This window comes from Elaeis guineensis, chromosome 9 (assembly GCF_000442705.2).
Source record: "Elaeis guineensis isolate ETL-2024a chromosome 9, EG11, whole genome shotgun sequence".
In the NCBI taxonomy this organism is placed as follows: Eukaryota; Viridiplantae; Streptophyta; class Magnoliopsida; order Arecales; family Arecaceae; genus Elaeis; species Elaeis guineensis.
In genome coordinates this window covers 98,593,052-98,611,890 of record NC_026001.2, presented here as the reverse complement: position 1 = coordinate 98,611,890, position 18,839 = coordinate 98,593,052, and the positions used below count along the sequence as shown (strand labels likewise).

The window sequence follows — 18,839 nt, the reverse complement described above, 5'->3', positions numbered from 1 at the left end:
GCAGTGCTTGCTCAGAGTAAAAAGTTTGCCGCTAGTTGGCGTACCAAATTGAAATGGACAATTGAGATGAAGTGTAACATTTTTATGAAAAACAATAAAGTAATTCAGCAGAAAATTACTTATATTTCTAGTATGAGTTTCTTATAATTCGTATAATTTGTATATCATAAATAACTGAATGTCGTGAAATGTTGCAACAAATTAACAACAAAACTAATGCTTTACGGTTGTTGAGATAAAAGAACTTGATCCATCGACATCATCGACAAGCTTGAATAAATCATTCAAAATAAAGTATTCTTTGAACAGCTGCTTTTCATTGTTCGGGTGCCAGAATGCTTTAAGAATGTCCGACTCCTAGGGAATAAGAAGACCCAAAAATGGTCTTAAATTTCCATTCCTCCTAAAACTTAGCATGAACTCTTGGTTCTCAAGAGTTTCAGTTCCACTTTTGCGGCCAAGAAAGTGAGCTGCCAGATATTGAATCCTCGACTTTGATTGTACGTGTGCAGATATATGACAACTGATATAACCAGTGATATAAAGTTGCAAGTGTCGGGGGTGAACTTTTAGGTGTCGACCCAACACACCTTTAGTCCATCTTTTGGGGCTCGAAAGTCCTAATGATGCTAATGCAAATACCGGAATTCAAGGTTCTCGAAAGGCTACCTCGTGAAGCCTTCCAACCACAAATGGCAGCCCAAGGTATCAAATCCTAACAAAATGATGAATCACCCGATCAGCTTAACAGTTTAGAAATCCTAGTTTCAGCAGATCAGCTTAACAGTTAAGAAATTAAAAACCAAACATTAAAAAGCCTTAAAATTTGTGAAAATCTTGCATGCCAAACGCCAGATTATGAAGATAACCATCTTAGATAAGAATCTGAGGAAGGTGAAGCGCAGAACTTGCTCAGCGCAAGATTTATGCATGCTTCCGCAAATAGGCCGACACCTGACCAACAAACTTGAATGCATTAAATAAAGAATGATTAATAGCATAAAAGCAAATATACAATTAACATACACAGGCATTAGTCCACACACCTTGTGCTTGCAGAAAACTCGAGAAAGAAACCAAAACTAGAATCATTTACATGTTAAATTTTATTTTCAGAATGCAGTGAATAATCAAGATTTTTTAGTAGGAGTGAATAATCAAGATTACCAAAATATGATCAAACTGATGGATAAATGAAATAAAACAACCTTAAGTAGCTATGTTAAAAATAATACCTCAAGTCATTTCCTCATTTACATTAAAGTTCTTGTGACTCATGTCCACACATGACAACAGGTAAGTCACTAGCTTATCATAGCTCATTGCCTTTTTTGCCCCCCTTTTTTTGGGTAAACGAGCCATAAGGGCTACAAAAACAGTTACAAACAAGTGAAATTTTCCAGATTGTCCAACCAAACCCAAAGCCTTACAATGCTCTAAACCTTAATTCCATGTCAACTCTAGTGGGCTCTGCGATGGTTAGCAATCAATCAGCCAGATCATATCCTTCCCGGATATAACTGTAAAGTCTTCTAGATTCTGTAGTCCATACATATCTTCCAAAAGATAGTGAAGATCCTTTTGGCAAAATCTAGCTCCCATCAAGATGAAACACATGAACACTGTCATCCAATTTAATCCAAATTCTACTATAAGTTCCATAAACTCCACTTACCTGAGTTCCACTAGTCACACATGATTGCTTTCCCCCCAGCAAATCCTTCTCATTTCATCTCTTGCCGCCTGTCAGCCCACCCACACCATCAAGCCCGTCATTCTTAGATGTCAAGCCATCCACATTCAATCTTGTTCGACCCACCTACAATTTTCACCAAAACATCTGCCTTTTTTCTCCATCTACTTCCTGCAGTAACTTCTGACAATCACTTTTTTCCCTTGACCAATCAAGTCAGGCACCCCCTTCCTACCAGTTGCTTATCTTTTTACCCATCGGCCTCTCGCAAATAACTCCAAATCCTTATTAAGACAACAGAACCAAAACAAACTCCCATGCAAAAGAAAAGAAATATAATAAACTCATCAAATACTTCCTTTTATTATCTTACTTTTATTAATCCTTCGTACAACCCTCCTGGTATTCAAATTATCTGTTGAAACAATTTGACTTCCATAACTACAAGATTTAGATTGTTCTTGGTCTTGGTCTAGATGTGATGACAAGATCAGCATCCATCAAGTCATGCTAATAGCTTTAATGACCAATTCATAAATGTTTTCCTCTTGATTGCTTCCTTTTTCCTTTCTTCATTCCACTGTTTCTTCTCACAACCCTTTGAATATAATCAGAACTCACCATCAAGCCTTGCCCCAACTATTCAGAATCAGCTTGACAAATCCTTACTTACCAAACATTCCTATTTAGGGTTATCCTTGATTTTATTACAAGCTTTTTCATGTCCTTAAAAACTTCAGCCTGTGTAACTATAGGTTTCCTTCTCCTTTTCCTACATCTTCCAGCAAAGATTTACATAACCCTCCTTGCAAACAGTCCTGTCATTTCTTTGTTGCATACATCCATACTTTATAGTGTCATGATCAAACTACCTATCATTCTATCGTTATATACTCATCTTTTCAATACACACAAAATTGTACCACATATCTACATTAGGATTCATATTTCTTCTCCACTCTACATGTTTTATTAGACCTTTACTGTTCAGTGTTGTCATATGACATTGTAAGTTTTATTTGTTATTATAGAAAAGTTGAATCAAGTTGCCAAGGCATGTATCAATCACATAATTCTCCAAAAGCACCTCCCATCTTCATCAAACTAGCTCTAACTATATAGCATGTTTTCGTGTATCTCCATTATTCCGTATAGCTAATTCTAAATGATGGAACCAATCACTTTGTGGTATATCTTATCCATCAAAATTGTCTGGGGCCTCATCCTCCCTTTTATTTTCACTAACTACTAGTATTCTAGTGATTGTTAAGCCCTTTCTTCTGCAAATCCAATTATGCATTTAGTATGGTTTTTCTCTTATCAATCAACTACATCATCTACAACTAGCCTACATTCACATCTTCAGGAGTATTAGTAGTAAATTTACCTGAAAATACTGTAAATTCATCCATTTCACTACCATTAACTCTACCATTGTTCTACTGATTGTTAAGCCTTTTCTTCTATAAATCTAACTTAGCATTTAGTAAAATCTTTTTATTATCAAATCAACTATGTCATCTACAAATAGGCTACATTGTGCAACATCTTCTGGAATATTAGCAGTAACTTCACCAGAAATTACCGTAAATTCATCCATTTCACTTGAACTTCCATTTTCATTTTAATGTTCGCTAGGTTGCATATCATATGTTCTCTATTTAATTATAAACCACAGTCACCAAATTTTGCCTCCATTATTCTAATTCAGCACTCAACCCCATTAGTCTCCTATCAAAAACCAAATGGCTTTTCAAATTAATTGTACATTAAGAATAAAGTAGACAACTTGCTCCTTGTCATGATAGTAAAAGCTTTAAGTGCTGATCATATACAAAATTTGAGTTATATTTGATAGAATTATGTGATCGTGAAATAACATGCTGGATATGCTTTGCTCATTAATTGCAGTATATGAAGCTTTGAACTTTAATCCATTTACAAAGATGATGACGGTTGAGATGCAAAAAAACATACCGGCATGCTTGTTAGTTTCACAGGAAGTTCAATATTTAGATCCAATCAAAGAACAGGAGAAAATACGAAATTAGAGAATGCAAGCACGCATTCATGGAGAAATCAATTGTCATCTTCTTCTAACTGTTTGCCTTCTATTCACTTTACAAATAATGATGCAAAATAAATGTAAAAAAGGGCATCATTGAAGTCCATGTTCCACCAATCTAAGTTCCTCATACCCCTCTCAAATCAAAGCCCAAAACCCAAGGATATAAATAACAGGTGATGGAGCCATCCCACATTTTCCATGGAATGGACTGCTCACATACAATGGATGTCCTATCACATCTTGGTCCATTTTCTGACTCATCCCATCCCGACACTCAGGATGGTGGGACACCCAGTTTTCCCACCTGTATTTTCAAAACCTTGCCCAAATCATTAAAACACGAACTATTCCAAGCACCTCACTGAACATTCTAAAACCCCAGGATAATAAAACCGCATATAAACCCCAATAACCTAAGCTAGTAATTGAAGAACATCATCAAATATAACTTGCAATAGCAGTAGCACAAAAAACAAATATACAAACACTGTAACTACAGTTTATCCGTTAGTTAAACTGAATAACTACTTTCAGCAAACAACTGTTAAGCCAGCAGAACTCTATACAAGGCCAAATATTTCACTTTTGAACCCAAATAGAACCAGATAGAAACTGTGCAATGCTCTACTTCCTTTATATGCAGCAAATAGACCTTAGAAGATTTGAAGTTTCTGTTTTCAACAAGCATTCACAAAAACAACTCCATTTCACTCTTTCTTGGTTGCAAGACACATTCTTCTATTAAAAGTTTAAACTACTTAAGATTTTTCAGTCAGCAAATTACACAAACTTTAAGCAAGACTCATCTTCACATTTGCAAATACAGTCATACGTATTTAGTTCTTGCCATCAATTAACCATGTTTTTGATGACAGAGCAGTACACAATAAAATTAATATGTCGCAATGTCCCACATCTTATATTTGTCAATGCCAAGCTAACTTTTTATTTGGCATAAACAAATTCCTTACGTAAACATCCAGATGCCTCTATAATTTCAATTTGGTTGCTCGCTGAAAACTGTGCAATTCTTTAGCACAATTTGAAAATGGCAACCACCAGAATACACCTTGATAGGAAATGTAAAAACTAAGAAAATTAATTCTCTATAAAAGAAAGGCTGTAGCAGATTGGTTCTCTTCTTAGATGGGTTGGAATCAATCTATTGGATAGAAGAGAGAAAGAAGAGGAGATCCCATTCACAAGAAGCCAAACAAATGGTCTGATAATGCAAAGTACATGGTTTATTTGCAAATTTTTGATTCAGATTTGTTGTATTCGAGAAATTTGCTCAAACAAAAGACATGATACAGCATTAGTAAACTTGAACAAAGCTGATAAATGAAACTCTTTCATTTGCAAGTACCCAAACATGATTAAAACATTTTATGATGCTTATTTTCTTTTCCCTTTCTTTCTGGGCCTTCTGTTTCTTTATAAATTAACTGAAGCTTTGCACATGCTGGCAAGTGCAACACAAACCAAAGGATGGGTAAGCCATCTATTTCATTTCTTTTTTAAGCACAAGAAATGGCAAGCTTTCTTGTTTGAGTGTGGGTTATCCTTTTCTCTTCTGAATGGGTGCACAATCCACAACAGGAAAGGCCTTGGTCTTCAAGCTTTCATGATGAAAAAAAAAACTAATAAAAGCAAAACAACAATTGAATAAATGACTGCATCCAAGTGGGAGATGGAATCAGGTGGGATTAGAAGTTTCAAACTTATAGAACAGAAGAGAATATATTGACAAAGATTGCAGGTTCTTGATAGAATCCAGCTTCCAATATCTTTTTTATTGAAAAAAAAAAAGAGTTTTCTTTTCTTAGTTAAGAGCCTAATATCTTTTTCCTTTTTCCCTAGATGCAACTCCAATTAGAAGTGGGACTGACTAGCAGGAAAGGTTTTCAGATTTTGGGATGTGTCCCTATGCTCTTTTATGCACAGGGCCCATAGTGAGGCTTCAGACTCTCGGGCCATCTTCACACAACTGGCCTCAAAACCTTTTCCATTACATATTAATATCTTTTGCTAACAAGGCTGCTAGTTGCATGCTAGCTATGCAAGAACAAGCTTCAAAATAAATGAAAAGAAAAAAGAAACTATTTACAATTGTATATCTTTCTTTCACCACAAATAAGCCTTTGTCAACAAAAACAAGATGGATTTATTTGTTTCAATGGATTCTAATTCAAAAGCCACAATCAAATTTTATGATGCAAAAGCTTGGGACTGGAAATGTATACTTGTTAGTGATTTTTCTTTTAAAACTTAATATTAGAACACATCCAACTTAAGAAGCATGTTTCAAATGCTCCGTTGACAATTATTTATAAGAAGATAATAGCAAGTTTATATGATGGATTCTTTTGATCCTTAGGCTATGAGATTTATTAAATTTATACCAGGGCCTTGGTTTATAGAAATTACTATTTTTCCCATCATCGATCTAAAATGTGCTTTTCAATTTGTAAAGGGCTTGAATGGGAAGTTGTCCAATAAAACCCTCAACTAACCCTATGAATTGGACCTCACCAACCCTCTGGAGATGTTTAGGACTATAATGGAGCTGACATATCAATGCTCTTTAGATTTTAAAATCACTTTCATACATATAGAATAACATAGAAAAGCATGGATTACGAAGTATAAACTAATACTTTACTACTACCACCACCACCATATATCATATTAATCAATTTATAATGCACACCATAATAATCTATTTATAATGCATACCATCCAGTGCACCTTATTAAATTTCCTACAACTCTTTTTAGACTTTCATGTTTGTTAGCATTTTGGAAAATATTCATCATCTCGATACTAGATCCCATACCAATATCATTCTATTACAATATCGATACACAATTTAATACAATACAAGACAGCATACTAGTACGAGACCAATATAATACGGTACACCCTATACAAGATAGTACAACAGACCACGATCTTGATATTTTGTCTTGCAAGACCTAATTATGATATGCCATAAGACAATAAATGAAAAATAAACATCAATCTGACTTGAATCAATTGAGTCAATATGAAAACATGCAAAACAAATTGCATATGAAAAACTTCACATTTTATTATTACCCTTATAAATAAAGTCTATTTAAGGGCATGAACAACCTAAAATAAAGGTATAAGAAAATTATTATTAACTTGCCACGGAAAAACTTGCCTACCTTACGTATCTACCAAATAAAGTTTCTTAAGAGCATAAACAAGCTAAAATGAGAGTAAAAGACTAAATGAAGGTATAAGAACATTATTATCAGCTCACCATGGAAAAACTTGCCTACCTTATGTGCTCTACCAGATGAAGTTTCTTACAGGCATGAACAAGCTAAAATGAGAATATAAGAAAATCATTATTAACTACCAAGAGCTACCAAAGTCGAGTTTCAATATAACATGCCACACACACGCACGCACGCACATGCGCACGCGCACACACAAACATACATACATACATACATGTACATAAACATATACACACACACATATGTATATACATATATTTATCACACACACATATGTACATCCATGAACCAATAGGACAATTGCAATTTTGCCAGCAAGGACAACAATCTTATCCTTGCTGTGATAACCATGCCTTCAGAACAAAAGGGCACCTCGGGCATGAAATAAAATGTAATGGAACACATTATATTACACCTACTTGCAACATAATGATAGAGACATAATCATAACTACCATTCCCTTCATATTTTTTTATTTCAATAAGAAGAATTCAATTAAAAATCTCAATCAATCCAAATGATGATCCCGTCATCCGAAAGTAACCAAATAGTTCAATGAAATAAGAGCACAAAACTACCAATTTGAGCAAATGAATTGTCTTCTTTGTCCAAAATAAAAATCACCTACCAAGCGCACAATTGATTAAAGAGTGAGAGTAAAAGTTGAAGTACCAGCAGCAATATCCACATTAGCACCTTACCCAATATGATCTGGTATGGCCAATACAACCTAGTACACACTAGTGATTCAACCTAGAAGACTCGAACATTCAATTTTATTTATGTGTATCACCACAGCTACTCCTGATATGAAACTTTGACTAAGGCCTTTTGCTCATTGGAGCACTTGTGATTGAGTATAAAATCCACAGATTTGAGATATAACTTCAAAATATGCATGCTTTGATATACATATAAGATAATAAACTATGATAGAACCCAGCAGAACCAATTGATTCCATTAGGGTTCCAATCTACATAACCACGTAACTTTCTAAGTGCTAGTTTTCATGTAACAAGAAGATATGCGGCAAAACTTTGATCTACAATCAATAAGAAATCAGCGAAGTCCCTTAAATTTCATCATAAGGAATTTCCACACACATTACTGAAATAAGTGCATTATGATGATCAGATTAGCATACTACATGAATCAGATAATAATTGGATTTATAGTAAAGAAGAGGGGAGACAAATTGATCCAATATCCGGTCGCATAATCACAGAGGATCATCTTGCCTGACCACAACAATGGAAAACCAAGTTAAACACACAAAAAAAAAAGGAGGAAAAGTAAGAAGCACGCATACCCCGCATAATCACTACTGCTGCGGGTTCTGAGGAGGCTGTTGCGGGTTGGGCGGTGGTGGGGGCGGCATCCCAGGTCTCGGCTGGCCAAACACCCCGCCTGCCGGCATCCCAGGCCTGGGGGGTGGAGGAGCCGGCATGACGGGCCTCGGCGGCGGCGGCGGGCCGCGCATGATCTGAGGGTGTGGTGGGCCCATGGGGCGCTGCCCGAACTGGGGCGGCGGCACAGGGAAGGGCGCGGGCGGCGCCCCTGGCCTGGCGGCGAACTGCACGGGGGCCACGGGAGGGCGGGCCCCCACGGAGGCTTGGGGGAATCCGGGCATCTGCTGGGGGCGGACGACCTGCGGGTAGGAGACGGGCGGGGCGGAGAGCTGGGGCACGGGAGGTCGGGAGAGCTGGGGCTGCATCATGCCAGGGGCGGGGCCTCCGACGCCGCGGACGGGGCCGGCGAGGCCAGGCTGGGCCTGGACGAGGGGAGCGGTCGGGACGCCGCGGCCGGCCGCGCGGCCGAGGCCGGGGCCGGCGAGGGCGGCGGCGGCAGCCTGGGCCTTGGCGCGGGACTCGTCGGGGGAAGGGGGGCCCTCGACGGTCATGGAGACGACCTCCTCGCCGCGGAGGAGGACGAGGCCAAGGGTGTGGCGATCCTCGCGCTCTTCGCCACCTTTCTTGGCCGGGGGAAGTTTAAAGAACTCCTCGCAGTCGCCAAGGACGAGGTTCATGTGGCGGTCGAAAGCCATGAACTTGGCCACCAGCTGCCGCCCGTCCTGGATCGTAACCCGCATCCGGTAGTTGATGTATTGCAGCATCTTCGACCCTTCCGACATCGACATCTTCGCTGGTCAATGCCGGGTTCTCTCAATCTCTCGCTACTCTAGGGTTTTGGGTTTTGCGAGACATGAAAGAATCTTATATGTCTAGTCCATAAACCAGCGCTCAACCCGCGTTGCTGAGATTTAATTAATAATAATGATAATATTTTATATTAAAAATTATCTTCACCAATTAATCTCATGTTGGCATCAAAAACGTCTTTAAAATTTTTTTATTAAATAATTTTTTAAATTAATAAAAATTATTATATTTGCTAAATATCCTGCATCCAATAGAACCATCCAATTTTTCCATTTGCACGAATCCTAAATGTGCTATTCGCCGCACAGATACTTTGGTATTTCTCCTGGGTCACTTGAACTTGACAGAGGTATTAATGCCCCATCACCCCACACAACAAGACAAAAAAGAGAAGAGAAAAGGTGGAGGAGAGAAGTGGGAATATGGGGGAGAGGAGGGGTGGCTTGGTCGTCTCCCGACGCTCATCAACCCCCAAGGCCCACCTGGCACGCTCGCCTCGCCTCGCCTCCGTCGGTTATGGGGCCGGCATCGACCTCCTCCGTGTGGCCGAAGCCGCCCGCGACGGCTTCCCCTATGTGGCTGAAGCCACCCATGATGGCCTCCCTACATGCTCTCTGTGTGCTACCGTGTAGCCGAAGCCTCCTACACCGACCCCCGAAGCCCTCCACACATCTCTTCTTCCTCCGATGACGTCTGCATGCGCGCCCAACGATGCCTCCGCATGCGCTCTTCCGATCGAGCCCCCAGTGATGAGGCCGACTTCGTTGAGGCCGATTAAAAAAAAAACAAAGAAAGAGAGAAAGAAGAAAAGAAGTGGGGAGGAAGGGAAAGAGACCGACGGTCACCGGCCTACCCCGCGTGCACGCATGCCTTTGCCGGCACTGCAGCCGGCGCCGCTGACCCCGTGCGGCCTCTCCCGACATCGAAACCAGATCCAACGGCCCCGAGCTTCCCTGTCACGTGCCGAGGAAAGATTGGCGGCCTCAGGCTTCTCTGGGCCGCATTGAAGCCAAGATCTGTGGCACCACCTCCTCCACGCATGTCCCCGCTCTCCTCTATCATGGACAGAGGCCAAGTCAGCGGTCCCGTGCGCCCCGCTCTCCTCCATCGGTGATTCTGCGCACTTACTACATGCTAGTGCATGCTGAGCCCGGTCAGCTTGGTGAACTCTTCCAGATCGGTGGCCCCGGGGCTCTCCAGCGCCCCTCCTTCGGCCTCCGACCCCGCGTGCACCCCTCCGACCGATGCCTCTTTAGCTTGTGCCTCTCCAGCCGACGCCTCCTCGACGCATGTGCCTCCCTCGACCAACCTCTCTTTCGTGCGTGCCTCTCCTTCAGCTGTTATAGCCCAAAAAGAACCAGCCCAAAAAACCAAATTCGGTCCACCAAAGCCATTCAAACGAAAAAAAAAAAAAAAAAAAAAAAAAAAAGTAAAATCGGAAAGAAGACTCCCGATAGGAGTCTTCTTCTCCGACGAATCCCAAGCAATTTAGGACTCCTAGAATCCCTCGGAGTCCTAGGGTTCTCTATAAGAAGACCCCCTCCCTCTTGAGACCGATCATTGGCCTCCTCCCTCTCTCCTTCTCTCCGATTTTCTCGAATTAGAGCCGCAGACACCGTTTGATTTCTCGCCGTAATTGCTCGCCGGCGAGGTCTCCGGAGGCTGAGGTAAGTTTCCCTCTTCCTCCCCTCTTTCTTCTCCTTCCTCCCCGTGCATTGTGCGCGCTGCCGGCGACGAGAGTCGCCGATTTCCGATCGGGGAAAGAGACCTCTGTTTTGGTCTCTTTCCCGTGGATTTTTCCGGCACCGGCGATCGAAATCGATCGCCGGCCACGCTTCTCCTTGATCAGAGGAGTGGCCCCCGTCGGCTGCCGGCCTCCGCCGCGGCGGCCGTGGCCTGAACGGCCCGGCCAAGGATGGGCCACACCGTCCCCTGTTCCGGCACGGGAAGAACCAAGAAAAGAAGAAAAAGAAGAAAGAAAAGAAAAAGAAGAAAAAAAAGAAAAGAGAAAGAAGGAAAAAGAGAAAAAGAGAAAAAGAAAAGGAAAAAAAAAAAGAAAAGAAGAAAAAGAAAAGAAGAAAATAATAATAATAATATATATATATATATATATATATTTATATATATATATATATGAACAAATAAATAAATAAACAAATAAATAAATAAATAAATAAATAAATAAAAAAGAAATTGATGAGAGAGAGAGTTTCTCTCTCTTCTTTCTGTCTAAACCCTGACTTTCTCTCTCTGGAATTGAACTTTCTCTCTCTACTTTCTCTCTCTAGAATTTTCTCTCTCTAGCTTGTTTTTCTCTCTCTTGATGGATTTCTCTCTCTAAAGTTATCCTTCTAAGATTAGCATAGGGGAAGGCTTCATCTGATGATTCTGATCGAGTTTAGAGACGAGTCTGATTTTAAGCGAGATTTTAATTTTGGGATTTGTTAGATTTAATTTTGAATTAAATTAATGTAAAAAATATAATTTTGGATAATAGACGCGGAAGAATCTACTAGAAGTTAGTCGATCCATTCGTTCAGTGCTCCGTGAAAGGTAAGTAATGAATCATCTTCTCGAGATATTCCATATTTATTCTGAAAATAATCAATTATTCTCTGAAATTATGCATGATTTATGAAATTATGTTTTGAAAGAAAAGTGCTTTTTGAAATGTTATGGTATGTCGATTTATGCGCATGTTCAGTGAAAGATTATGATATATATTGTGGTACTAAGTATTTTGATATAGATCGGATTTATGCTCTCAGCCTAACTATGTTTCAGTAGGCCCCGCCAATGGGGATTATACGTTGGTACTTTATGGACCCTGCCAGTGGGGGTTGTGCGCTGGTATTCTGTGGACCCCGCCAATGGGGGTTAAACGTTGGTCATAGTCAAGGCTGTTGAGTTACGAGTGTTTTGAATCGAATCGAATTTATGATTATATTATATATGAATATTTGAAAATATTTGATTTGTATTAAATCAGCATGAAATATACTCTTATATTTATTTGCAGCATTATTCTTGAAAATTATATAATATCTGAAATATCTGGTAGAGATGTTTGTTACTTACTGGGCTGTCTAGCTCATTATCTTTCTTTCTATTTTTCAGATTCAGATAATTAATTTCGAGCGTGGGATGAAATATTGAGACAGAGCTTTTAGAAGCGAGATTAGCATTGTCAACTTCATTGAACTTAGATCTATTGTTTTATTGTTAGCAAAAATTTTATGGAATATAAGACATTTGATTTAATTATTTGAATTACAGTTGAATAATAATTATTTGAATTTATTCCGCTGTGATGCATTGATATTGTGATGAGATGCTTTGCATGCTCATGGAGAGAGTTCTTCATGAGTATGCGGCGGTTGCCGCGACCCTCGATTCAACAATCTCGGGTCGGGGGCGTGACAATTAATATGGTATCAAAGCATAAGTGGATAAATTATGACACATAGAATTTGACATAGTATGAGTGTAGGTGGGTAAACATTAGGAATATTGGGACGTTAAAGTATGAGCATCATAATAATAAAAACATCAAAAGATCAGATAAGGGAACAGTAGATAATAAGACTCAACAGATTGATGGTGAGCCGTGCTCCAGATGTGGCAAAAATCATGCAGACAAAGATTGCTATTGGAATACAGGTACTTGTTTCAAATGTGGTCAGAAGGATCATAAAATTGCTAGCTGCCCGCTAAATACCGAAAATCAAACTGGCAAAAGAACTCATGAAGGACAACATAAGGGTGACGGACAGATTTTTAAAACCCAGGAAAGAGTTTATGCGCTTACTCAACAGAATCCACAGGCTTCCAATACAATGGTGACAGGTATGAAAAATTTCGAGGACGAAATTTCTTTTTAGGGGTGAAGAATGTTATAGCCCAAAAAGAACCAGCCCAAAAAACCAAATTCGGCCCACCAAAGCCATTCAAACGAAAAAAAAAAAGAGGAAAAACAGAGTAAAATCGGGAAGAAGACTCCCGGTAGGAGTCTTCTTCTCCGACGAATCCCGGGCAATTTAGGACTCCTAGGACCTCTCGGAGTCCTAGGGTTCTCTATAAGAAGACCCCCTCCCTCTTGAGACCGATCATTAGCCTCCTCCCTCTCTCCTTCTCTCCGATTTCCTCGAATTAGAGCCGCGGACACCGTCCGATTTCTCGCCGTAATTGCTCGCCGGCGAGGTCTCCGGAGGCTGAGGTAAGTTTCCCTCTTCCTCCCCTCTTTCTTCTCCTTCCTCCCCGTGCATTGTGCGCACTGCCGGCGACGAGAGTCGCCAATTTCCGGTCGGGGAAGGAGACCTCTGTTTTGGTCTCTTTCCCGTGGATTTTTTCGGCACCGGCGATCGAAATCGATCGCCGGTCACGCTTCTCCTTGATCAGGGGAGTGGCCCCCGTCGGCTGCCGGCCTCTGCCGCGACAGCCGTGGCCTGAATGGCCCGGCCAAGGATGGGCCACACCGTCCCCTGTTCCGGCACAGGAAGAACCAAGAAAAGAAGAAAAAGAAGAAAGAAAAGAAAAAGAAGAAAAAAAAGAAAAGAGAAAGAAGGAAAAAGAGAAAAAGAAAAGGAAAAAAAAAAAGAAGAAAAAGAAAAGAAGAAAAAGAAAAGAAGAAAAAGAAAAGAAGAAAAAAAAATAATAAATATATATATATATATATATATATGTTGAACAAATAAATAAATAAATAAATAAATAAATAAATAAATAAATAAATAAATAAAAAAAGAAATTGATGAGAGAGAGTTTCTCTCTCTTCTTTCTGTCTGAACCTTGACTTTCTCTCTCTGAAATTGGACTTTCTCTCTCTACTTTCTCTCTCTAAAATTTTCTCTCTCTAGCTTGTTTTTCTCTCTCTTGATGGATTTCTCTCTCTAAAGTTATCCTTCTAAGATTAGCATAGGGGAAGGCTTCATCTGATGATTCTGATCGAGTTTAGAGACGAGTCTGATTTTAAGCGAGATTTTAATTTTGGGATTTGTTAGATTTAATTTTGAATTAAATTAATATAAAAATATAATTTTGGATAATAGGCACGGAAGAATCTACTAGAAGTTAGTCGATCCATTCGGTCAGTGCTCCGTGAAAGGTAAGTAATGAATCATCTTCTCGAGATATTCCATATTTATTCTGAAAATAATCAATTATTCTCTGAAATTATGCATGATTTATGAAATTATATTTTGAAAGAAAAGTGCTTTTTAAAATGTTATGGTATGTCGATTTATGCGCATGTTCAGTGAAAGATTATGATATATATTGTGGTACTAAGTGTTTTGATATAGATCGGATTTATGCTCTCAGCCTAACTATGTTTCAGTGGGCCCCGCCAATGGAGATTATACGTTGGTACTTTGTGGACCCTGCCAGTGGGGGTTGTGCGCTGGTATTTGTGGACCCTGCCAGTGGGGGTTGTGCGCTGGTATTCTGTGGACCCCGCCAATGGGGGTTAAATGTTGGTCATAGTCAAGGCTGTTGAGTTACGAGTGTTTTGAATCGAATCGGATTTATGATTATATTATATGTGAATATTTGAAAATATTTGATTTGTATTAAATCAGCATGAAATATACTCTTATGTTTATTTGCAGCATTATTCTTGAAAATTATATAATATCTGAAATATCTGGTAGAGATGTTTGTTACTTACTGGGCTGTCTAGCTCATTACCTTTCTTTCTATTTTTCAGATTCAGATAATTAATTTCGAGCATGGGACGAAATATTGGGACAGAGCTTTTAGAAGCGAGATTAGCATTGTCAACTTCATTGAACTTAGATCTATTGTTTTATTGTTAGCAAAAATTTTATGGGATGTAAGATATTTGATTTAATTATTTAAATTACAGTTGAATAATAATTATTTGAATTTATTCCGCTGTGATGCATTGATATCGTGATGAGATGCTTTGCATGCTCATGGAGAGAGTTCTTCATGAGTATACGGTGGTTGCCGCGACCCTCGATTCAACAATCTCGATTCCTCCATCGGTGATTCTGCACACTTACTACATGCTAGTGCATGCTGAGCCCGGTCAGCTTGGTGAACTCTTCCAGATCGGTGGCCCCGGGGCTCTCCAGCGCCCCTCCTTCGGCCGACGACCCCGCGTGCACCCCTCCGACCGATGCCTCTTTAGCTTGTGCCTCTCCAGCCGACGCCTCCTCGACGCATGTGCCTCCCTCGACCAACCTCTCTTTCGTGCGTGCCTCTCCTTCAGCTAACTCCGACCTCCACATACCCCTCAGCTGGACGATGCCTCCCGCGTACTTGCACGCTTCTTCAACGACATCGAGGCTAGATCGACGGTCCCCGTGAGCAGCTCCATGCCCCCTGTGCACCCACGTGCCTCCGACAGTTCTAAGGCCAGCATTGGTGGCCCCGGTCTGCTCCCTTCACTCGTCGGCCACGGGCCTCTTCTGCGTGCACGCACCCCGTCAGTGCCGAGGTCGGATTGGCAGCCCTTTGCCCCCTCCGTGCGCATGTGTGCTCCTGTTGGTGCCGAAGCCAGATCGACAACCCCACGAACAGCTCCTCACGCCCACGCACTCTTCCAATAGCATCGAGGCTAGATTAGTGGCTCCGTGATTCCCGCTCATCGAGGCCAAGCTAGTCCAGAAAAAAAAGAGGAAGAGGAAGAAGAAGAAGAAGGAGATAGAGTTTGATCCAAAGTTGAAACCAAAGTGATCCAAGATCACGGCCAAACTGAAGCAAAAGTAAGGCCAATAATCTAAAGCAAAGATTAAGTTCAAACATGAGGCAAATAACAAGAAGGGGCCAAACATAACCCAGGGGCTCTTAAACAAAAAACTCATGGTAAAAGACTTTTAAGCTTCCATCCACTATTCTTCTCTTTCCTTCTGGTAGGACCATAGGACACCTAATCAAGGCCGGGCCAAGGAGAAAATCATATCCTAACAGAAGAGAAAATCAAATCCGAGTAGAGGATAAGATCTAGGCCGATTAGAGCTCAGATCCAGATCGACCAGAGCCTAAATCAAGATCGACCAAAGCCCAGATCTAGACCAACCAGAGCCCAGAACAAGACCAACCAGAGTCCAGATAAAGACCGACTAGAGCTCAGATCCAGATCGATCAGAGCCTAAATAAAGACCGACCTGAGCTCAGATCTAGGCCGACCAAATCTCAGAATAAGACCAACCAGAACCTAGATCCAGAGTGACCAGAGCTCAAAATTAGACTAATCTGAAGCAAAAATAAGCTCAAACTAAGGCAAAGCTCTAGTTCAAACTAAGACAAATAACAGAAAGGAGTCAAGAAAAACCTAAAAGCTCTCAAACAGAACTCACAACTCCCATGACAAAAGACTTTCAGACCCTATCTATTATCCTGTATCATTCTTTTTGAACAATAGGTCTTCAAGCACTAAAGCTGAAGTAGAGATCGAACTAAGGCCACAACGATGATGTGAGGACCAAAATGAGGCCTATGTCATCAAAGAGATGACCTCCAAAAATAAACAAAACTAGCATCAATAGATCAACATCACCAGAAGGCTAAGGACATCAGAGGACCAATTTGAGCATAGCAAGGCTGGACTATCAAGCAAAAGATAATAGCTGAAATGAAGAACCATGTAGAGCTCATTGCTAAGATGAAGCCTAAAGCTGATCTGAGAAGGTCAAGCCCTGATGCGGATGAAAGATTGATCTCCAAAGGTTGACACCCCAAGAGTAAGCTCCCAAAAGCCGAACTCCTAAAGAATAACCTCCAGAAATCGAGCTTCTAGGTGTCAAAATGCCAACTAATGAAAACCAATTAGAGAAAAACTGATTGAAATAGGATCAGCAACTCAAGACCTCAATGACCAAGCAGTGGGGTACAACCTATTAGGACCCTCAAAGGTCGTGCCCACTCTTTAGTGAGTCAATACCCATGAGGAAGGCCCTTCCAATAGCCCTAAAGGAGGGAGGCCGGATGGCCCTTTCATATCCCAACGGGGAAGGGCCTTCCAACAGCCCTAACGGGGGGAGGCCTTGTCGGCCCTTTTAGTATTCTAATAAAGATGATTTTTAATCGGCTTAGTCAATTGAAGACAAAGACGGTCTTTAATCGACTTAATCATTGAAGACGTAAAGACAGTCTTTGATCAACTTAGTCAATTGAAGACAAAGACGGCCTTTGCTCATCTTAGTCAATTGAAGACAAAAATGATCTTTGATCGGCTTAGTCATTGAAAATAAAGACGACTTTTGATCAGCTTAGTCATTAAAGATAAAAACGATCTTTGATCGGCTTAGTTATTAAAGATAAAAGACGGTCTTAGATCGGCTTAGTCAATTGAAGATAAAGATGGTTTTTGATCGGTTTAGTCATTAAAAATACAAAGACGGTCTTTGATCGACTTAGTCATTGAAGATATAAAGACGATCTTAGATTGACTTAGTCAATTAAAGACAAAGATAGTCTTTGATCAGCTTAGTCATTAAAGACAAAAGACGGCCTTTGATCAGCTTAGTCATTGAAGACAAAGATGGTCTTTAATCGATTTAGTCATTGAAGATATAAAAATGACCTTTGATTGGCTTTGACATTGAAGATATAAAGATGGCTTTTGATCGGCTTAGTTAATTGAAGATAAAGACGGTCTTTGATTGGCTTAGTTATTAAAGATAAAAGATGATCTTTGATCGACTTAGTTAATTGAAGATAAAGACAGCCTTTGATCGACTTAGTTATTGAAAATAAAGATGATCTTTGATCGGTTTAGTCATTAAAGATAAAGATGGCCTTCGATCAACTTAGTCATTAAAGATAAAAGATGATCTTTGATCAGTTTAGTCAATTGAAGATAAAAGATAGCTTTTAATCGATCAGTCAATTGAAAGAGCCTTTGATCGGCTTTTAAACGAGATGATCTCTGATTGGCCTAGCAAATAAGGACCCTCAGCCTGTGAACTCCGACAACAAATAAGGAATAACCTACAGGAACCCTCGAATGTCCCTTACTCTTCAGCGAGCAGAATCGATAAAGACCCCGATGACTAAAAAGGTGCAAACATAGAGGTGATGTGACCCATCACCTCATCAAAAGCTATAGACATAGCATATCTTCGGCAAAGTTGAAGAACTCTCTTCATCTGACCCAATTCTGACTCAAACTCGAGAGTATGAGAGCTAATGTTGGGGGTAATTTCATCCTAATCGAAGACGTGAAGTCCACAAGGAAGGATTAATCCTCATAGATCCTCAAAACACGTACCTCTTTCAAAATTCAAATGACTACTGGTAACAGAGTAGATAAGAAAAAATAACAAATAAAATCTCTCTAGAAAAGAGAAGGATAATGACCATATCTCTCCAGACAAATGAAAGCTAATCATTTGATTCTCTTTCCTCTCACGGCTCTTCAACTTCCATCTACAAATAAAGACCTATAAGGGACCCCCAAAGTATGAAATCTTCTCTCTCCTAATATGCTCACTCCTTCCTTTCTATTGTCAGATTTCTAACTTGAGTGTCGGGGGGTCTCCACTGGAGCCATCTCCAGTCAGAGACTTTTTTTGCAAGTCCTACCACCGTCGTTCGACTGTCGCTAACCTACCGTCACTTTCCAACTCTAGCTGATCCGATATCGAGATGAAAATCTGTATCAACACATACTATTTATATTTTT

General features: G+C 40.2%; 1 protein-coding gene across 5 annotated transcripts; it reads right to left on the bottom strand.

Moving 5' to 3' along the window:
- Window positions 1-245: 245 nt before the first annotated feature.
- LOC105033402 (uncharacterized) lies at window positions 246-9,259 on the bottom strand. 5 transcript variants are annotated; one of them, XR_012134321.1, is made up of 3 exons: window positions 8,341-9,257; window positions 870-954; window positions 246-715 (listed from the first exon to the last, which is right to left on the bottom strand). XR_012134321.1 is itself a non-coding variant. In XM_073243458.1 (2 exons), exon 1 carries the CDS (start codon window positions 9,166-9,168, stop codon window positions 8,353-8,355), a length of 816 nt encoding a protein of 271 aa, XP_073099559.1. In that variant the 5' UTR covers window positions 9,169-9,259; the 3' UTR covers window positions 246-715; window positions 8,341-8,352. The 5 variants fall into 5 exon arrangements, 3 of the variants coding, with proteins under 3 accessions (XP_073099559.1, XP_073099557.1, XP_073099558.1); XR_012134320.1 differs by having other exon boundaries at window positions 842-954; window positions 8,341-9,256; XM_073243458.1 differs by lacking the exon at window positions 870-954 and having other exon boundaries at window positions 8,341-9,259.
- Between the last annotated feature and the right edge of the window lie 9,580 nt (window positions 9,260-18,839).